Source organism: Nyctibius grandis, chromosome 11, assembly GCF_013368605.1.
Source record: "Nyctibius grandis isolate bNycGra1 chromosome 11, bNycGra1.pri, whole genome shotgun sequence".
NCBI lineage: Eukaryota > Metazoa > Chordata > Aves > Nyctibiiformes > Nyctibiidae > Nyctibius > Nyctibius grandis.
In genome coordinates, this window is record NC_090668.1 from 8,752,519 (window position 1) to 8,772,910 (window position 20,392).

The 20,392-nt window shown below is 40.2% G+C and overlaps 1 protein-coding gene across 5 annotated transcripts in view; it reads right to left on the bottom strand.

Annotated features, from left to right (window-relative positions):
* Positions 1 to 20,392, bottom strand: part of TLN2 (talin 2) — a 197,211-nt gene that overhangs the window by 107,641 nt on the left and 69,178 nt on the right. For 4 of the 5 annotated variants that reach the window (XM_068410654.1, XM_068410657.1, XM_068410656.1 and 1 more), the window contains exons 3-7: positions 7,435 to 7,605; positions 4,571 to 4,668; positions 3,783 to 3,912; positions 2,157 to 2,309; positions 1,139 to 1,281 (exon numbers count right to left, since the gene is read on the bottom strand). In XM_068410654.1, coding sequence (XP_068266755.1) covers positions 1,139 to 1,281; positions 2,157 to 2,309; positions 3,783 to 3,912; positions 4,571 to 4,668; positions 7,435 to 7,570 — 660 coding nt within the window. In that variant the 5' untranslated portion in view covers positions 7,571 to 7,605. The remainder of the gene's footprint in view (positions 1 to 1,138; positions 1,282 to 2,156; positions 2,310 to 3,782; positions 3,913 to 4,570; positions 4,669 to 7,434; positions 7,606 to 20,392) is intronic. The other variant, XM_068410655.1, reaches the window with a different exon arrangement.

Here is a 20,392-nt window from a genome sequence, read left to right on the forward strand (position 1 = left end):
GCTTTTATCTTACCTCCTTGTAATAGCAGGGAAAATCATTGGCATAACTAGTAAGTAAAAACCAGATTACTATTAAAGAAATGGCAACAGGAGAAGACAAACAGCATTTTCCTTCCTTTTGTTTAAATGTAGCAGTCATAGAAGGTGATGGATTTTATAGCTCTGGCAATAGAAGGCTCATCTCTCCATAGACGAAACAATGACAAGGCAGTATCAACACATACTGTCATAACAGTAGCCTGAAAGAAATATCTAAGTGGCAGGAGAACAGCTCAGTGTGAGGCAGTCTTCTAAAATACTTGAAAAATGAAATACATTCTTATAAGCAATGCCATCTTTATCCTTTGCCTCAGAGCTTTAAAATGCAATTTAGAACAATCCCATTTGAATCAGCTGCAAGTATAACAACTGAACATTCAATTAAAATTCCAATGTGGGTTGTTTTTTTCTTTTTTTTACTTCAAAAAAACTTGAAGAGTTTAAAAGCCTACTTTTTTTCAGGCTGCATTATAGGCAACTGTACTGGAGCCTTCAGTTAAACAGGATCTTCTGCATAAAACTCTTAGCTTTGCTAAGATATATATAGTACCTCTAACGGTTTGGGGAACCTGCCTGTGTGGACTCCCACTGTGTTACATGATATGGTCCATTTTGAACTGGAAGCCTGCCTGACTTGTGTGCTGTCTGGGTTGAAAATTGGAAAGGGAATGCAGAAGCTCTCTCACTGATCAGGTGGAAAAGAGACGAGAAGCGGAACGCTGGTTCCAAGACTGACCGAGATTCCATATTACAGAGAAAGCATCACCTATAGAAGAGAATGGGGAGAAGAACTAAAACGAACAACTGAAAAGACTAAAGACATTCATAAATTTTAAGGAAACCAGGACAAGGACATAAAGGTCAGTGGATTTTTGGTTGAGTGTCCATTATTGGGTTGAAAGCATTCAGTTAAAAGGAATCGGCAAAGCCTCTGCACTATCATGTGTTCCTGGAGGGACAGACAAAAAAGTAAAATCAAAGCACATCTAGAACTAGAATTCTAGAAGATGGAGTATTTCAGCAACAACATTTTTCTAATTAACCTACACAGGTCTCCTCAGACAAGGTAGAACCTGTACTTCTGGTCCACATACTGTACCTGAACATAAAGCAAATTAAGCTGAACAGGATCTCTTGAATCTACATTCTGGTCTGAATAAAAGAACTTTCGTCTCAACAGTAGTGTTTCATTTTCATCGACTCCTTGTTCTCTAAACGTTCGGCTGTGATCTAGCCAATTTACTGTAACAGAACCACAGACATGCATACTGTTAAATATGCAGTGTTGCCAGTTAATAGCCGTTGTGAAAATCATGTGATAATTGGCATTTCCACTGGAGAGGGAAACTCCGCAAAAATGTTGCTTTCAATAGTGTTGAAGGATGCTACAAATGAGAATTGAAGAACAGCACTGCTGAGAAACAAGAACTTACTACAGCATGAAACACCATTAATATTGTTAAAGAAACAGCTATAGTAATGTTTTATTACTAAATTTAGATCTTCAAAGATTTATTGCAAAATTACTTCTAAGTTTATCACATTTTCCCCCTAAAACCAATTGTTCTGTTTACTTTTCTTATCACTGAATACAATTTTAAAACATCTTCCTGCCGGTCACAGTTAATCTTGGTGCCTTAATGTAAAAACAGAAAAAATGGTTCTCATGACTTTACACACAAAACAAATCAAATACTGTCTTAGTTCTTTGGCAAACTCCATTTACACTTAAAATTTATACCTTCAAAGACAAAACTACCCTTTACTGACTTTCAGTAGGCATAAATATTTAACTATCCAACTTTAATGAAGGGGACAAAATGGACATTACAGAAATGACCCTTCATACTTAAGTTACAACTCCCCTACCAAAAAAGTAATAAAACACACTTGAAAAGACCCGCTAACTCTCATAGCTAGAGGCAAAAACTTGTCCATTCACCTAGTATTAAAAATACTCGGTAGTAGGTGACATTATGTATAAAAAGGATGCAAAATACAGGTAGGGATCAACTGAGACACACTGAAGAATCTAAAAATGCATGCCTCTATGGTTTTCTGGCACTATACTGTGGAAAGATATTAATCGAAGATTTATCCTGGAATACACTACTCACAATCATCATCTGTATGAAGCTTTGCCTTCAGTTTTTCCATTTTTCTTTCATCACGCAACAATGTCCTATCTTTCTTAAGCGTTCCTGTACTCTCCTCTTTCTTCTCTTCGATGCTCTCCTGGATTAAGGAATATTCCTCATAATTTGTTATTCCTGTAATTATAAATAAATAAATCCAGTGTTTGTAACAATAAAAATTTCATACGTTAGGGATGGGTGAAATATTTTCCATATATTAAAACACTAATGGTTAATTTCAAGTATAGTAAAGAAATTCCAGATGAAATGCTAAAATGTGTATATGGTGAAGGAGATCCCAAGAATAATCTACAACTTCTGCATTCAAGACATCTCTCCAATATCTGACATTATCCTTTAAATACATCATTCCTTCGTCATATGCTGCGTTCACCACTTTCAGAAAGATATTAAGGTTTTTTTGTTATCTACCAAGAGAAGCTGGCAGTCTAAAACCATGATGGAATTTAAAACAGCAGTAAACTCCAGAATGGAGACATGCCATAGTAAATTTCCTTTCATGGATGCCTGCAATTGTTTCCTGAGAACTGAATAATTTCAGCTTGCCCACAATGTGTAGAAAAAACGTGGAAAGATCAAGACTGAGGAATAGAAATCATGGAAACAGATGATTTTTTAGAGTTTTAAAACTCAACTCTTCTCCTACGAGTTTTACATGAAACTGAATCAAAAAACAGTTCACAACATTTAGCATATGTGCTAAGTTGCTCTCATTTCTTGTTCTGCTTGATTTTTTTCCACTGTTTGGTAAAGCACATTTATGTTAAACAGGAAAGCAAATTAAATGCTCACCTACATGACTGCATCATGAAAACAAGTTGAACTAATTTTTGAAGTAACTTAGTTACAGCACATTAGAATCCAGCACAGAAACACTCAAAAAAAATTGAAATGGATGAATTTAAATTTATCTTAATTCACATTCCAAGTAAATTAATCTAAATCAAATTAAGGCCACTTTAATTCTAAATGAGAATTAAGCAAGGGTTTAAGATGATTTAAAAGAATCCATGTTGGATGCATGTTTATAGTTAAATATGAATTAGTTTTCCAAAGTGTCTCATTTAGACAAATACAAAGACAGACCTACAACAATTTGACACATTTCGACCAGCTGCTCTGGATGGCTTCCATATGTCATTTCACAAATGATATGGTACTGTGATCAACTTAATCATAATAACACAGAAGCCCTAAGTTTGGGTATATTTCAAGGTTAACAGTAATTTATCTTTTATTCCATTAAATTAAAGTATAAATTTAGTTCTAATTCTCTCTTACACAGCAGGAAACTGTATGTAAAAGGTAACATATAATAAAAAAAATTATAACTGTACTGTCAGATAACTGTGTGCCTTCAACTGCTAAATACTGAAGTTTACGGATATACTTAACTCTCTATTGACTTTCATAAAACCTGGACAACAGATTCTAAAAAAGCATTCGGCAAATGTTAACTGATAACAAATTTAAATAGTTTAACATATGTGCCAGTTTCTAGCCAGTAATATACATAACATTCTAAAAATCAAGATGCAAGTATGACAGAAAAACAAATTCTTAAGCATGTGGGTCCCAAGATCTTACCTATCCTGCTGCAAATGGTAACCAGCAATTCACCAACTGTTTTAGAATCATCCACCATGACCGTTTTCACTGAACCATCCAACATACGTATTTTCTGAGGTCTCTGTTTCTTTTTGTACTCCAATATATCCTAGGAAGCAAACAATACTGTTTCTAAGTGCTTTTGGAAGCCACCACAAGCCAACCTACTAACTTAGATGCCTAAACCAGGATTCCCTGCCCACCCCCGAAGCTGGATTTTTTTCCTTTGTTATAGTATAGGCAAACTTACTCAGGTAACAAACTTGAGAAGTGACTACTTTTAGTTCTGCCAATGTCATTTTTCAAGAACTTGTCCTAGCTGGCAAGACTAAAACCTAGACAGGTTAGGATAGACCAAAGTACCTTTGTGCTGCAAAAACTAGTTTAGCATTTTAAAAGGATAACAATGCCTTTTGGTTTTAAACAAGCTGGCCATAATGTGAGCAAGTATGATCTCATCATCTTTACTATACAAGAAACTACACTATAACGCAAGGTCACCTCAAGTATAAAGCTTATTACAAAACTTACTTTTTATCTTTCTATTAATAATTCTGTGAAGACACTGTTGGCCACAGTAGTTCACAGTCACAACCAGATGCAGGAAAAAAATAACTACTGAGGTACAGTAAGGAAGAGAAGTGGGCCAATTTCAGGAACTGACTCAAGACCCTCCTACCCCTCCAAATGCTAAAACATTCTTCTTGCTACTTGGAAACAAGTTTTCTAAAATGTGGGATGAAAGAAGCAACAGACTTGCACCATACCCCATTTCTCAGCATGTAATAGTCCAGTGTTCTTCCAGCCTCCAGCCATATACCTTTTCGAGGATCTTCATCTGACAAGAACAATCCATAGTCAGAGGCTGTGGAACAGAAGAGACAGACTCACTGAAAAATATCAAACCTAATAAAGCCAACATGGTTTTATTCATTATTCAGCTTCAGGATTAAGCTTTCATTACGCTTACTTTCCATTCTTAATGAACTTGTGTAGAAATTATTTTCTGTGCTTCAGACAATATTTAGTTTAGCAGCCGATAGGAAGGTAGATCAGGCTTTACAAAAGACTTGAACAAAAGCTTCACTAAGCAAGAACACGTCACATCTGCTGTGTAATTTGTATTATATTTGTAACTACTTCTCTTCAATATGACCTCTCCTAAAAGCTCATAGATTCTGCTTTGGAATTGACTAACCAAAAATACAAGCAGTTCAGGTTTAACCATAGTATACTATTTCAAGCAGTAGTTCTATTTAAAAAAGAATACAGTTTGTTTTCAACCCTTCACCTATTGAGTTCATGCTAAACTTTGGAATCTTTTTGGTAGATGCTTCAGGTTTAGGCATTTAAAAAAATACAAGGCTTCTAGAATTATATCCATAACAACAGTCTCGGGAAAACCGTATATCTATTGCAGGCTAAACACATGCCAACCAATTCTTTCAGAATCACAAGTAAATGATAAAACTCTCATTGTCATAGAAGAACAAACCCAGGCTTAGGCTTCAAAGACTAAACTCCAGGTATACAAAATGAAGGACCATGACTGTCAACTTAAGGCACATCCAAAGCGTCTCTTCTTGATAAACATATGCACGAAGAATTGATACAGAGTATATTTCGCTATCACAAACAGCATACACTACTGTTCATCAGCTGAGCCTGCTCTAATTGCAGTTCTACAGTTTAACCTAATGTTTTTTTTCATACAAGCTGCCCAGCTGTGGGCACACAGCCTGTTAAAACAGCTCGGCGCAGGGACGGTACCTCATTTACTTTCACCCATGTGTTCAGACCCTCTGATCAGAAAGTCAGGTAAAAATAGCTACAATTTTTGGACAATGTTTCATCTTAAAATGTCACACATAGCAACAGTTTACATTTAACAGCACTTACATTAAACACATTTTTACTCATGCAAGTATATAAGAGACCTTACACTTAATAAAAGTGTAACTGACTTACAGATACACAATTTCAAAGGAAGAATCCTTCCAAAGTCAACTGAATAAGAAGAAAAACTTCTCCTGCTGACCTTAATTACAAATTCCCCTGAAAAGCCCAGTGATCCATACATACAGAGATGTTTAGGATACAAATTCAGTACAGAATCAGTTACGTAAAATTTTAGAATTCGTGCCTATAAATAGGTTTTGACCTTTAGAAGCACACAAAGCACCTTGGCACTGAGCAAAGAATTACCAAGGAAGCACGGATTGCTCTGATACTCATTTCTGGGGGATGCATCCTAGTAATGAAATAGTAGTAGCTGTGCAACCTGCATGGTAGCATCACGGCCAGCTTTGTGCCAGCATGCAAGCTTGTTGAAGTGAAATGCGCACGGTTGCCAGTCATAATGCAAGACAATTACATTTTCTGTTGTGCAGGAACTGGTTTGATCTGTCTGTACTGCACCACTTGAGTCTTCTGAACTAATAGGCAAACACACACATTTTAACAGCCACAAAGAAGGGGAAGAATATGTTAGTAACCTTATTTCTGTTCATCACTGAACTTCATAAAGTTGTTCGAAGTTTGTAATTGCACTGCAATGGCATATAAAGGAAAAGCCCCACTGTATAATCAATCCAAGGAGAGTTCCCAGACTTTTCTATGATGTTCAGCGACATTTATTACTCAACTTCTGAATTCAACAGCTGTTCAAAATCACTGCCTTGAGATAGCAGTACAGTAAAAATGCACAGCTTCTATCTGAAAATCGAAGCTCTATAACTAGACTTCCTAAGGACTCCTGCAAAGGAAAAGCATTTTTAACTAATAGTAATATTGTCCATTACTGGTTTTTCTAACAGTTTTTCTAACAGTTCAGACAAGATTTTTGAAACAGCTCTAAAGGTTCAGAGCTGTGCATAAAATTAAATAAATCTGCTTTAAGAATTGCATATCAGTGGCATATACACAGTACAGCACCAAAGGATTTTGAACAATCTGAATTTTCTGACAACTTCGACTACATTTAAACCAGAGTTTTGTCCAAGTGAAGACATACTTCACAATCTGCATTCATCTAATTTGCTCAATAGGTACAGAGGCAGTTAAATTTGATTAACACGTAGCAGCATTGTGAATATGGTATGCACAGCATGGTGATGCTTTTAATTATTAACCAGTTTCAAACTTTTCCCTTTGCACATTTTGGAGATGTCCAGCCATTCTTCTGTAATTCATGTTGTCCCTTCCTTGCTGAGGAACAAAATAAGCCTGCCCAGATTTTCCTAGAAAGCATGGCCACAAACATTGCTTTAAAAAGATGGTACCACAAAAACTGTTCTCCAAGCAGTGGTGGGTGGGGGGTGGGGAGGGAATCTTCTTTCAGGCAAATAAGCAGTTTATTTAAGAAGTCCAAGTTCCACAAAAAAGCATCCTTTGTAGAAAAACCTCTGTCAGCGCAGAAGGAAAGAAAAAGAATACAGCTACCTTCTGTCACTTAAAAATCTGTTTGTACTTTGTGCCTTTCACTCCAGAGCCTTATGATTTAAATAAGAAAACAAACCCTTCAACCTGAAAGATAAATGGAGGAACAGAACAGTGTAAAAAAACCCCCATGGGTCTATGTTTATTTTCAATTCAGCCAATGAATTGACTAAGGACAAACACAGAAACTCACCTTGCCCTGTTTGAGCCTCTGGCACTCGTTCACGGATAACTCTGCAGGCATCATACACTGCAGTGGATGGTTCAAACTGCATCGTCTTCACTACATTGCATTGGCGGACACAGATCTTCAAGGAAAGAGCTACCATGGTGTCAAGTCGCTTGCAAGTTCCTACTAAAGTATCTGAAAAAGCAGGAATGGCATTATTGCTTAACATTTTCTATTTAATGCTTTAGAACACTCAACTTTTCATTAAAAAAAATGAAATTAGTTCAGTAGAATTATATGTATTCAAAGGCAGTTCTATATAAAGCCTCATTAGCATCATCAAGCTAGAAACTATCCAAACCACGTATTTTTCTTGGTATATTAGAAATTCATTTTCCAAAAACGCGTGTACACATACTTAAAAGTCGATACTTTGTCTGAGGTATGTCAAAATGGTGCATAGGAAAATGATATACTTATTGGGTATATTGCCAACGTATTTACTATTGACAGAAAATGATCTTTCTCTCACCACACCTTTTTATTAGACCATTTAGATTAGCTGATAACTAACAGCTTAGAATAATACTTAAACAAAAGCAGGATTTTTTTAGCATGTAGCTCCTCCTTTCTGAAGATTCTAAAGTGTGCAATACTCTGTTGTGTTTTTTTTCAAGCCTCCACATAGATCTGCTCGATGTTTTTATCCTGTTGCGCAGCTACCCAAAGCTTCACAAATGAGCTATTTTTCATTCAGTTCTATTTCAGAAACTTCACTGAATTTGACAGCATTTGTCTACAGAAACAGGAAGCTGCAGATGCTTTTTGTTTTGTTTCATTTTGTAGATAGTCTGGGTTTTGCCTCAAGTGTCTTCCCTTGCTGTCACAAGACTCCGAACCACTCTTCCATCATTAGACTTTCCACAGTGATCTCCAAGAACTCTTCAGAACTGAAGTCCTTTCTGCATAAATACATAATCTACTAGAATCCCCAAATGCTTTCTGCATAAATTCATGTATGTGTATTTTAAATAGGAGGATGTGAGATTCTGTGGACTACTGCCACTGACAATAATTTGAGCAGGACAAATTCCAGTAGTTAAACAAAAATTTAAACCCCACTTGTGCATCTTTTTACAGCCCAGATACTCAGTACTGTTTGGCAAAATCACTTTAAGGAATAGGAAGGAAAGACCATTTACATTTCATCAATGCACTGATGCACTGAGCTCAGTGATTGCATCCCTTCTCTAAGGCACAGACAGCAGACAAATCATTTCTCTACTGATAACATTTAGGAGCAGCTTTGGCTCTAAGATGTCATCCTCCCCCCACATTTTTGTGGCAGCCCATCCAGCTGCCTCTCAAAAGCAAATCATCCTACTTCAGATTTTTTAGTCCTTCCAAGACCACTCACTACCAGTGTGAAATACTAGATATGACAATATTATCCGACAAAGGAAAATGGGTGAATGAGAAAAAAAAACCACACAAGAAACATTAATGTACACACCTCAATGCTTTCCTAATCTACCAGTGTCTGGTAACAAAACAATCTGTATTTTGAACAAATCATTCTAGTCAGAGGTCTGATAAATAAATGCAGATCTCTCCCTGCTACCAAGTACTAGTTCCTAAAACCCATCCAAAAGGTCCTTACGTTTCAGAAGTAATTGTTCGGTATAGCAGCAGCACAAAATAAATACAAGACAAAAAATAAATCTCTGCAGTATTTCCATAGAGATTCACCGTAACTGGGTTCAGTTTAGCACTTTATGATTTATACATAAGCAAACCTCAGAGCATTACAAAACCAAAAATATCGCAAGAAACCACAGATTGGAACAGTTTTTCACCATCCAGAATTGTCCCAGGAAGAATAATTATGTTCATGTGTGCCTACGTGCACCGTTAAAAAAAAAAAGTGGCACACTAAACAGCTGCAGGAGAGAAAGATCCACTTGGAGAACAGCCTAACCAAGTTGCTCAGAAGGCAGTTCTAACTCACAGGTGACCTCTGAAACCTGGCTGTCAGCTTCCAGCATGGTAAGGTGAGCCACAATTCCTGCTCCCTCCTCTTTGGTCAATGTGTTAGAACAGGGCCATTATAATGCAACCCTCTGAACTCACTCTCCCTTATTTTCTACTCCTCCTAAAAAGAGGAAATAATATAAAGTGAACAGGTAAATTCTAGAAAAAGCTTTCCTCTCCTCTTTGCTTTCTATTGCACCAGAAGGCAAGACTTGGAAGCCACAAACATCACACCCTCAGACTTCATCTGATTATCTTGTCTATTAAAAGGCAAAATGACCTTTTCCTGTCAACTTTCCCATGAACAAGCTGCAGTCTTAACTTTTGGTAGGAATGACTTTGGTTAAAGGGAAAGAGTCATTCAGGGAAAAAAAAAATAAATATATATATATGCACATTCAACAACCATCTTTTTAAAAAAAATAACTTTAGAGGCATTAAAAGATACCTCCTCTCTTCTGCTAACATATAAAGGAGTAATACAGGTGACTGAATCTGTATTCTCTGACATTAAAGCAAAGTGAATACAATACAATTGCACAGGCACAGTGAAGGACCTTCTGAAAGATTGAACTTCTTTTAAGGTAGAAAATAGGATCCACCTGAAAAATCTGTGTGTAATGAAGTGATCTACTGCTGTCTGGTACAGAATACTAGCCAAGTGACTGAATAGTCATAAATTAGCACCTGACTTGGAAGTTTCATGTCATACAAATCCTGTATTACTGGCACTGACAGTAGTGGGTCTCATGTAAGCTACAGCGATGTAATATTATGCTTCCTATGTACAGCTGAATCTTTTAATATTTCCGAAAATAACATTTTCTTTCAAGGTGAAGGGTCACAAGGCTATGGCATGAAAATAAAGTTACCTGCAAACAGAAAAATCTACTTAATCTTTTCCTTAACCCTTTCATATGGAACACTCAAAAAATCGATTTTAAAAAAGGGCATTAACTTACACCAAGGAACATCCAAATTCAGTTCAGTGTCTAATCTCCCTTTATGAATGGAGAAAAAGGAGCAAAGAAAAACCAAATGGTGAAGACTGACCACGAAACTTAAACTGGAAAACTGAAAAATAAATTAAAATATTCTGGTAAAATGACTGTGATTTTGCAGTTTGTACTGCTGCTTTTACTAGGTTAGCATAAATCTAGCAAACCAGAGCATTCAGATAAACTTGATCTCACCTGTGAGATCCAGAACAAAGTCAGAACTTGAAAGCAGTTTAGCCAGTACAGCATCATGTCACACACTCGATAAATTTAAAAACAAGCAGAGGCCCTACTTCTTAAAATTTAGACAAAAAAAAAGTTGTTTTAAAATACATTAAGTAGTTTTTCAGCTTGTTAATACTTTCACTTTGTGATTGTGCACCAGAGAAACCATGAAAACGTGTGTCGGAAGGAACCTCAAGAGGCAGCCTAGCCTAGTCTCTTGCACTGCAAAACGATGCATCCTTATGCTGTCCCTGCCAGATGCTCATTTAATCCATTCTGACAAAGCTCCGTTGAAATGGAGTCCACAACATCCACAGGGAAGCTGCTTCACTTTTACTTTTCTTTTTACTACTTCTACATTTTGGGTGGTTCCCCCCTACCCACCCAAGTTTTCAAGTTAGGTCTTCATAAACAGACATGGCAAATTGATCCCTGTCATCTTAAACACAATTTTGCAAGTTGGGAACCTGTTACTGTGTCCTCCCAATGCCCCTCCTTTTTTCCAGGGTCATATTCAACTCCTTAAAGAAGGAAGGACCTAAATACGTCAGTGTTCTGGTCTCCTTCAACTCAGTGCTCTTGGTTTCAGAGACACCAAAGGATGCTTTATTTGAAAAAAATCTTATGAAAAGAGCCCAAGATTTATCATCTTCCTCCAACACTCTGTTCTCAAACTTCAGAGAAAGGTTTTCATCTGCCTTCTCCAGATTACCCTCAGGCTCTAAATCTCCCCACTTGGCTTTCAGTAATAACCAGGACAAGCAGTTTCCATCTCCTGGGTAACAGCCAAAACAGGACATCTGTTTTTTCTCAAAAGAACTAAGAACTTGGTCAAGAAAAAGGGCTGAGATCAGAGAAAAACAAGGGAAAAATATCTTCCATCTTCCCTTTATCTTCTATACGTTGACTCACCCTACATTTAAATATTTCTCTTATAGGTAATGGACTCTTTCTGCTCCCCAGTATCACTCAGCCTCTGGAATGGCTAACCAAAAGTCAAAGGTTTCCTGGAAACTGAGAGGATTTTGGAAGGAATGGTTTGCCTGGTACCAAGTCTAATTCTCTGTGAGTAATGAAATAGGTAATTTCCAAACCAGACTGTGCTTGCAAAGCTGGAGACTGAAGTAATAAATTATGGATCTGACAGGTTTGGGAGAGGTAGCAGCAGCTCTGAGCTCTTAAAAAACCCCACAGATCATCACTGATAGAACCCAGTGCCTGCAGGTATGTACCGGAGCATGTACATCAAGGCCTCAAGTTGAACCACCACAGTGCCCATGTTCCAGGAAATCCCAACAAAACAACATCATAACCACTGGTAGAATCAAAATGAGCAGGCCTCTGTGTGCCCACAGAGATACCTTGCAAACAAAGCAAACACACAAAAATATTTCAAACATATAAACCCCAAGATATTATCTAGTGCTGAAAAGAAAGACTAAGAACAAGGCAATATTAAGGTTCTTGAGAGTAAAGTAACTTCAAGCTGGAGGAATGCCTGCCATTCCACCTGCAGTTCAGCAGCGGTGTAACCACCGCAGCAACCAGCTCTCCTTCAGCTCCAGAAGATAACAGTCCCTCTCACAGCTGCCAACATTTCTGTCTGCATAATCACTTTCTCAACCAATTCTGACACTTTTTTTCGTGTGTGTTGGCCCTTGCATTTTTGTAGAATCTTTCCCTTACTTTTTGACAGAACTGGGTTATGGAGTGATCATACACATGATCTGCCAGAACATTCAAGGCAGTGGTACACTCCAGCAGAAGAGCAACATGTGGTAAAGAATGGTCATCACTGTCCCAGCTGGGTCACCCTAGCCTCTGGCCACTGTACCTCAGGAGGATAAAGCTTGCAGCAGGCACCTGCACTTCCATTTGTACAGCCTTACTTCAGTTCTCATAAGTTACTCTGTCCTTCCCAAAAGCTCTCTGCAAAAGCTCCCTGCAGAGACACATTCTCACAACAGCTAGAGCTGAGTAAAATACTCATTTCCTCATATCCTACCACACTTCATTTGTCAGTCCTAACTAATTTCTACACACTCCCTGTGCTACCACAGTAAGAAATGAATAGCTTTTGCATGGATTTACTCTCCAACTTCCTTCTTCCATATAGCTTGTCTCTCTCCTGTTGAGGGACATCAATATAACTACACCATCAGCTGGAAATCTCCTTTTCAGATAAACACTGAAGAGTGATTCATGGCCCCGTGCTCTGTTCAGCAGAAGCACAGCATTCTGTACCACATGGCACAGAAAACCTAGCTAGCATTTGAATTGAGTCGATACCAATATGCTACAGCTGTTGGAGTAACTATACTATAACATAAAATCAGTAAATAATAAAACCAGAAAACAGCATCTGGAACTCCAACTAAATTGGTGAAAGTTAACCTCAGAGTTCAGTAATGCCAAACCAGTGGTGAAACAGAATTAAAGGGTACCGATTTGTAGGTATGTATAAATGCTGCATGGTTACAGGTGCTCTTTACTCAGACCCCTAGTGCAAACCCTGTACCACAACTATAAACTACAGGAAACCAAACCAGTGGGACAAGAAATTTATTTCTGCCAGGTTCCCCCCAGGTCACTATATCTCCGCTCCCAACAGACGACTAGCACCAACAGTACCTCCTTCCTCGTAAAATTCTTCCCAAATGTGGAAAGAGCAGCATATCAAGGACTGGCACATCCTGACAAATGTTTAAGTCCTTTGTGCTTACTGGAATAGTTTATACAAAAACTACTAAAAAGTAGTTTACAGAAAATGCACCATCTAATTCTAGCTACCATATTACATCTGTACATTACTAACAAATCTGGATGACCAGATCTAGTGTTTTACAACACTTACTGCAGTTGCTGGCTCAGTCTGCCTAACAAGTAATTGAGCAACACAATTGTGCATCCAAACACAAGGAAAAATATACAGATTTCCTAGAATTGTCAACTACAGTTACTTGCAGTATGAGGTAGCACTAAAATATTCTAAATAGTTAGCTTTTAACAGTGATGAAGTTGGTGGGCTTTTTTTTAAACTCATGATGACACACCAAAGGTTTCCCAAATCACTTTCATCACAGTAATAGATGTGCACTGCTGAGGTATCTTTACTAATTTGTTTGTGCTACTCCATGGCCAAAGTACTTTCTGTTAACAATAACAGAAAGTGGAACAGGTATCTATAGTCCCTTTTCTCCATAATTTCTTCCTTCTTTGTATAATACGCACATTTTCTTCTTAGCTTGCGCACAAAAAGAGCTCATGGAAACGTTCAGGATCCTAAGCAGTAGCCTGTTCAGTCATTCTCAAGCAATTTTAAAGAAAAACGCTACATGATTTCTCTCCTGGGGAAAATATTTCTAGAGGAAGTTTTAACATATCAAAGTTTGCTTGGACAAAGTTTTATCGGGGTCACTCCAGAAGACAAGGTCAGCCTGCTCTATTTGTTCCATGCTTCAGAGAGGTACCTCACTGGGTTTTGTTCAGGAGCTTTTTTTTGTCCAGGAGGTAGCTCACCAGGCATGGCAAAGAGGGGTATTAGTGACACAAGCTGTAAGCTCCTGCTTTAGTGGGAAACTTCTCAGTCTTTCTGGCCATGAGAAGAATCTACAGGAAACCAAACAGCACCACCAAGGAATCTGAGGATCCTTTAGTTGATGGCAAACTTCTCTGCTGCTCCAACAAATGGCTTTCCCAACCAGCTCCTTAAAAAGCCTTCTATACAGTGTGTAATAATGAGTTGTCTGCTGTTTCTGAATTTGTCTATGTTAAAAGCATTAAGATGGATGACAACCATACTGATCAAGTTCAGACTTGCCCTAGTTAGAAAGCTTATATGATTTTTGTTAGGCTTATTGAGTGAATCAGGCTGAATCAGTGAGGGCTCCAACTTCTCAGTACTTTAAAAGTTTACGAGTCAAATCAATACTATGGATGTGAACCTCAGGTAACACACAGAACATGTCTGTCCCACAATATCTTGCTCAGATTAACTTGCACAATAAAATGACAATTACGAAATTCCATAAAAGATTCCTCAAGAAACTAAATTGTACCTGAAAGCCCAGCTCTCCTGAGAAGGTGGCACTGATGTTACACCTACCTCATCAGCTGCTGTACAAAGAGATAGACTAAGGCAAGGGTGAGCAGAGTTATCTCGAGAAGCATTTTACAAGGGCTCTCAAGAGACATGTAACTCAAGGTAAAAGGCTGTGTCTCTGAATATTGACAAGGACAGAAGTCTGCATCATGTAATTCCAACAGGAATCAACTATCATCAAGCTAAAAGCATACAGTAAAACAGCAGAAGAATGGCTTACCAGATGCATGGGAGAAATGAGATTTAGAGGGGAGACCAGTTCGTGAACACTGACATCCCTGATCACTCACATACCCACCTGGCTTAGTTTGCACCATTCCTGCCCTAATGTCTGTGGTATCTGACAGCTGATGGGGCCATAACATTAAGTGTATATTTTGAACTGCACTGCTAAGCAAACAGAGAATGCAAAACCTCAGCTTAACATCATCTAAGCTTAATGCTATGAGGTTAGGAACACTTCTTTGCCTTCCATTTCACACCCTTGCCAATAGTGTTTGAAGTAAAACACAATTCAAAAATACCTGGATTTCTAAACTAGGCAAATATGGAACTGCTAACACTGACACTGTCAAATATGGACTATGTCCACCCAGTTAAAGGAAAGTTGCCATTGCCAGCGCTATGGTTAAAAGCAAAGCTCTGCTATGATTTATTAGAGGTCTGTCTCCCTGGAGATATTTCTTAACTGGTTCATTCAGGCTTGAGCAAACACAAATCTAGGTCATGAGACTGCCACAGTTTAAAAGCCTGCATGTGTATATGCTAGTATAGGCAAAGCTACATGCTTTTTACACTAGATTAACTTTGTAAGAAAATCCAGTGGGACAAAAGTTCTCTACTCTTTTCAGTACTCCCACAAGCTACCTGCTGGCACAGGGCACCAGCAAAACAGGACACATTACATTTTCTGTTGTTCATGACAGTTGAACATCTAATCCTATTGCAACATACCAAATACTTGTTCAGTGGACTGCTGCCTGGAAAGACCTCCTTAAGCAAAAGGCACTCAAAAATACAAACTCAGTTGCACTGATAGATACATATGATATTTCCAAAATTATGAATGCAAATCAAAGCATCATCCTTCAAAATCAAGGATGATGGAACCACAAGGCAGGCAAGTGGGCAGGTGATTGCACAGTCACAGAGGGTAACAACACACATCTTACTACAAACTCACAATGGCACTTAAACTAGTTGGTCTTTGCTGCTGTTGGCATCTTACGTGCTTATCATATAAAAGGTCACACTGCTACTTTCCAAGGAAGACTGCCCTCTCTTTAGTGCTCCATTGCTGTTAATTTGTAACTTCTTTATACCACAATGCTCTCAAAGGTGCTTAAGGGACGCTATTAATATGCTTTCCTAGAACACTAGGCTGATTCTCCACCAGAACATTGTATAGGAGCTGAATGTGGGTTCTATGCTTGAAACATATGTCTGTATGTCGTGGCAAGGCCTTCATCATCTACTCCCTGATGGACAAGACACTGAAGAGGTCATCACTGGTCAGCTGCTTTGCCATTCCACCGAGGACAGTGTAGAGAGGTACTTCAGGGACAACTATCACCGATGTGCAAATATCACACTTGTAAACACTGGACTAGAAGTTGTGTCAGCAGTACGCATTCTTCTGGTGGTCAGAAAGGAAAAAAAAACACCTCAATTTCCCTCTAATTAGCTCAAAGATGAAGGCGAGAGGATTAAACCAATAGATTAAAAGTTGATGTTCTAAATGGGCAATGAATACAAAGATATCAGCTTAAGGGAGTCCAAAAGTAGCCCGACAACCTCGGGCACCACATGCTGTCTGGGGTGGCTAGTCAGAACTCTCGAAGCTTGAACAAGCAAGCAAAAATAGTATAATCATTCCTTCCATCAGTTATAATGCAAGGCACATAACACTGTATAGCACAAAACTCTTTATTCTCTTTGTAAATGTGCACGGACAATTAAAATGCAAGACCTCTTATATCACAGAATCACAGAATCACAGAATGTTAGGGATTGGAAGGGACCTCGAAAGATCATCTAGTCCAATCCCCCTGCCGGGGCAGGATTGCCTAGACCATATCACACAGGAACGCGTCCAGGCGGGTTTTGAATGTCTCCAGAGAAGGAGACTCCACAACCTCTCTGGGCAGCCTGTGCCAGTGTTCAGTCACCCTTACAGTAAAGAAGTTTTTCCTCAAATTTAAGTGGAACCTCCTGTGCTCCAGCTTGCACCCATTGCCCCTTGTCCTGTCAAGGGATGTCACTGAGAAGAGCCTGGCTCCATCCTCTTGACACTTGCCCTTTACATATTTATAAACATTAATGAGGTCACCCCTCAGTCTCCTCTTCTCTAAGCTAAAGAGACCCAGCTCCCTCAGCCTCTCCTCATAAGGGAGATGTTCCACTCCCTTAATCATCTTCGTGGCTCTGCGCTGGACTCTCTCTAGCAGTTCCCTGTCCTTCTTGAACTGAGGGGCCCAGAACTGGACACTATATTCCAGATGCGGCCTCACCAGGGCAGAGTAGAGGGGGAGGAGAACCTCTCTCGACCTGCTAACCACACCCCTTCTAATACACCCCAGGATGCCATTGGCCTTCTTGGCCACAAGGGCACACTGCTGGCTCATGGTCATCCTGTTGTCCACTAGGACCCCCAGGTCCCTTTCCCCTACACTGCTCTCCAACAGCTCTGTCCCCAACTTGTACTGGTACATGGGGTTGTTCTTGCCCAGATGCAGGACTCTACACTTGCCCTTGTTATATTTCATTAAATTTCTCCCCGCCCAACTCTCCAGCCTGTCCAGGTCTCTCTGAATGGCTGCGCAGCCTTCCGGCATCTCAGCCACTCCTCCCAGTTTTGTGTCATCAGCGAACTTGCTGACAGTGCACTCTAATCCCTCATCCAAGTCATTAATGAATATATTGAATAGAACTGGTCCCAGAACCGACCCTTGCGGAACTCCGCTACACACAGACCTCCAACTGGACTCTGTCCCGCTGACCACTACTCTCTGGCTTCTTTCCTTCAGCCAGTTCACAATCCACCTCACTACCCGATCATCCAGACCACACTTCCTCAGTTTAGCTGCGAGGATGCTGTGGGAGACCGTGTCAAACGCTTTACTGAAATCGAGATAGACCACATCCACAGCTTTACCATCATCTATCCACCGGGTAACATCCTCATAAAAGGCTATCAAGTTGGTTGAGCAAGACTTCCCCTTGGTGAAGCCATGTTGACTGCCCCTAATGATCCCCCTATCCTTGATGTGCCTAGAGACAGCACCAAGAACAAGTTGCTCCATCACCTTTCCGGGGATGGAGGTGAGGCTGACCGGTCTATAGTTACCCGGGTCCTCCTTCCTGCCCTTTTTGAAGACTGGAGTGACATTCGCTTTCCTCCAGTCCTCAGGCACCTCTCCCGTTGCCCACGACTTAGCAAAGATGATGGAGAGTGGCCTAGCAATGACTTCCGCCAGCTCCCTCAGCACCCGCGGGTGCATCCCATCAGGGCCCATGGATTTATGGACATCCAGGTTGCTTAATTGGTCCCTGACCCAGCCCTCATCAACCAAGACAGATTCCTCCTCTATCCTGACTTCTTCTGAGGCCGCAGGGGTCCAGGGCTCCTCAGGACAGCCTCCAACAGTATAGACAGAGGCAAAGAAGGCATTCAGTAACTCCGCCTTCTTTTTATCCTCTGTCTCCAGGACCCCCACCTCATTCATCAGTGGGCCTACATTGCCTCTAGTGTTGGCTTTACCTGCAATGTATTTGAAGAAGCCCTTTCTGTTGTCCTTGACCTCTCTTGCAAGGTTTAATTCCAAGGAGGCCTTAGCTTTCCTAGTTGCCTCCCTACATCCTCTGACAACAGACTTATATTCCTCCCAAGTGGCCAGCCCCTCCTTCCACGATCTGTACACCTTCTTCTTCCACTTGAGTTTGCCCAGCAGTTCCCTGTTCAACCATGCAGGTCTCCTGGTACCCTTCCTTGACTTCCTACCTGTTGGGATGCTCTGATCTTGAGCTCGGAAGAAGCAGTCCTTGAACGCTAACCAACTATCTTGGGCCCCCTTACCTTCTAGTACCCTGTCCCATGGGATTTCCCCTAGCAATTGCCTGAAAAGGCCAAAGTTGGCCCTCCTGAAGTTCAGGGTTGCGATTCTGCTAGCTATTCTGTTCCTGCCACATGAGATCCTGAACTCTACCATCTCATGGTCGCTACAACCAAGGCTGCCCTCAACCTTCACCTCTTCCACCAGACCCTCCTTGTTAGTGAGGATCAGATCCAGCAGCGCTCCTCTCCTAGTTGGCTCATCCACCATTTGCATCAGAAAGTTATCATCAATGCACTGGAGGAACCTCCTGGACTGAGGATGGCTGGCTGAGTAGGCCTCCCAGCAAATATCAGGGTAGTTGAAATCCCCCACAACCACCAGGCCCTGTAATTGAGAGACTGCTCTCAGCTGCCTGTAGAAGGCCTCATCACCGTCCTCATCCTGATCCGGTGGCCTGTAATAGACACCCACAACAGTATCACCCCTGCCAGCCTGCCCCTTAATTCGCACCCACAAACTCTCAACTCGCTCCTGATCTACCTCTGGACAGAACTCAATACATTCTAGCTGCTCACTCATATAAAGAGCAACTCCACCACCTCTCCTTAGCGGCCTGTCTTTCCTGAACAGGACATAGCCATCCATGACCACATTCCAGTCATGCGAGGCGTCCCACCAAGTCTCTGTAATTGCCACTAGATCATAGCCCCCCGACCGAACACGGATTTCTAACTCCTCCTGCTTATTCCCCATGCTGCGTGCATTGGTGTACAGGCATTTCAGGGAGCGAGCTGGGCACACCGATTTCATCCCAGATTCACCTCCTAATTTCACCCCAGGGGGATGGGGGGCCTCCTGGTCTACCTCAACACTAGAGCATTGCCCCAGTGGTGCAGGCCCAGCTACCACCCCATCCCCCTTCGAATCTAGTTTAAAGCTCTCCGAGGGGTTTATATGCCCCCCTACCCCAAGAAAAGCCCTCCTCAACCACAATGCCTGTATATGCACACCACACATCCTGATAAGCAAGTTTACAGTTAAAATCTTCAAGAATCTCAGGGAAAAATCATAGCATTTATCTGTAGCATGCAATACCGAATCTTAAAAACAAACCACTTGAAAAAAAGGTAAAACGAAGGTGAACTAGGGCAAGTTTTGAAAGGCTACTGTGAAAGTAGGCTTTAATCATTAGTAAGCATTAATCATGTTGTTCTCAGTTCACATATAGTTGTACAGGAACAGCATCTATTTTGCTAAGAACCCAGCAAGGAAGTACCCTCAAGCAGAACTATGTAAGAGACCAAAATATTTGAGTCTAAGAGTTGTTTATAAGACAGTCAGCTTATTAGCAATTCAACTACAGTTTGCTTTTTAAGTCAAAAGGCATATTTGCAAACTAACTTGCTTGAATGCATCTTCAAAAGGAAGTATGAATTACAAGGGACTACAGGAGGAATGTCATTGTTCCAAACAGAGCTGAAACAGCTTTTAGATAACAAGCAAAGAGCTTAACTGGAACTAGTTGTAACACAGAAGTCATCAGTCTCAGGAGTAGGAGCCTCCAATATGGC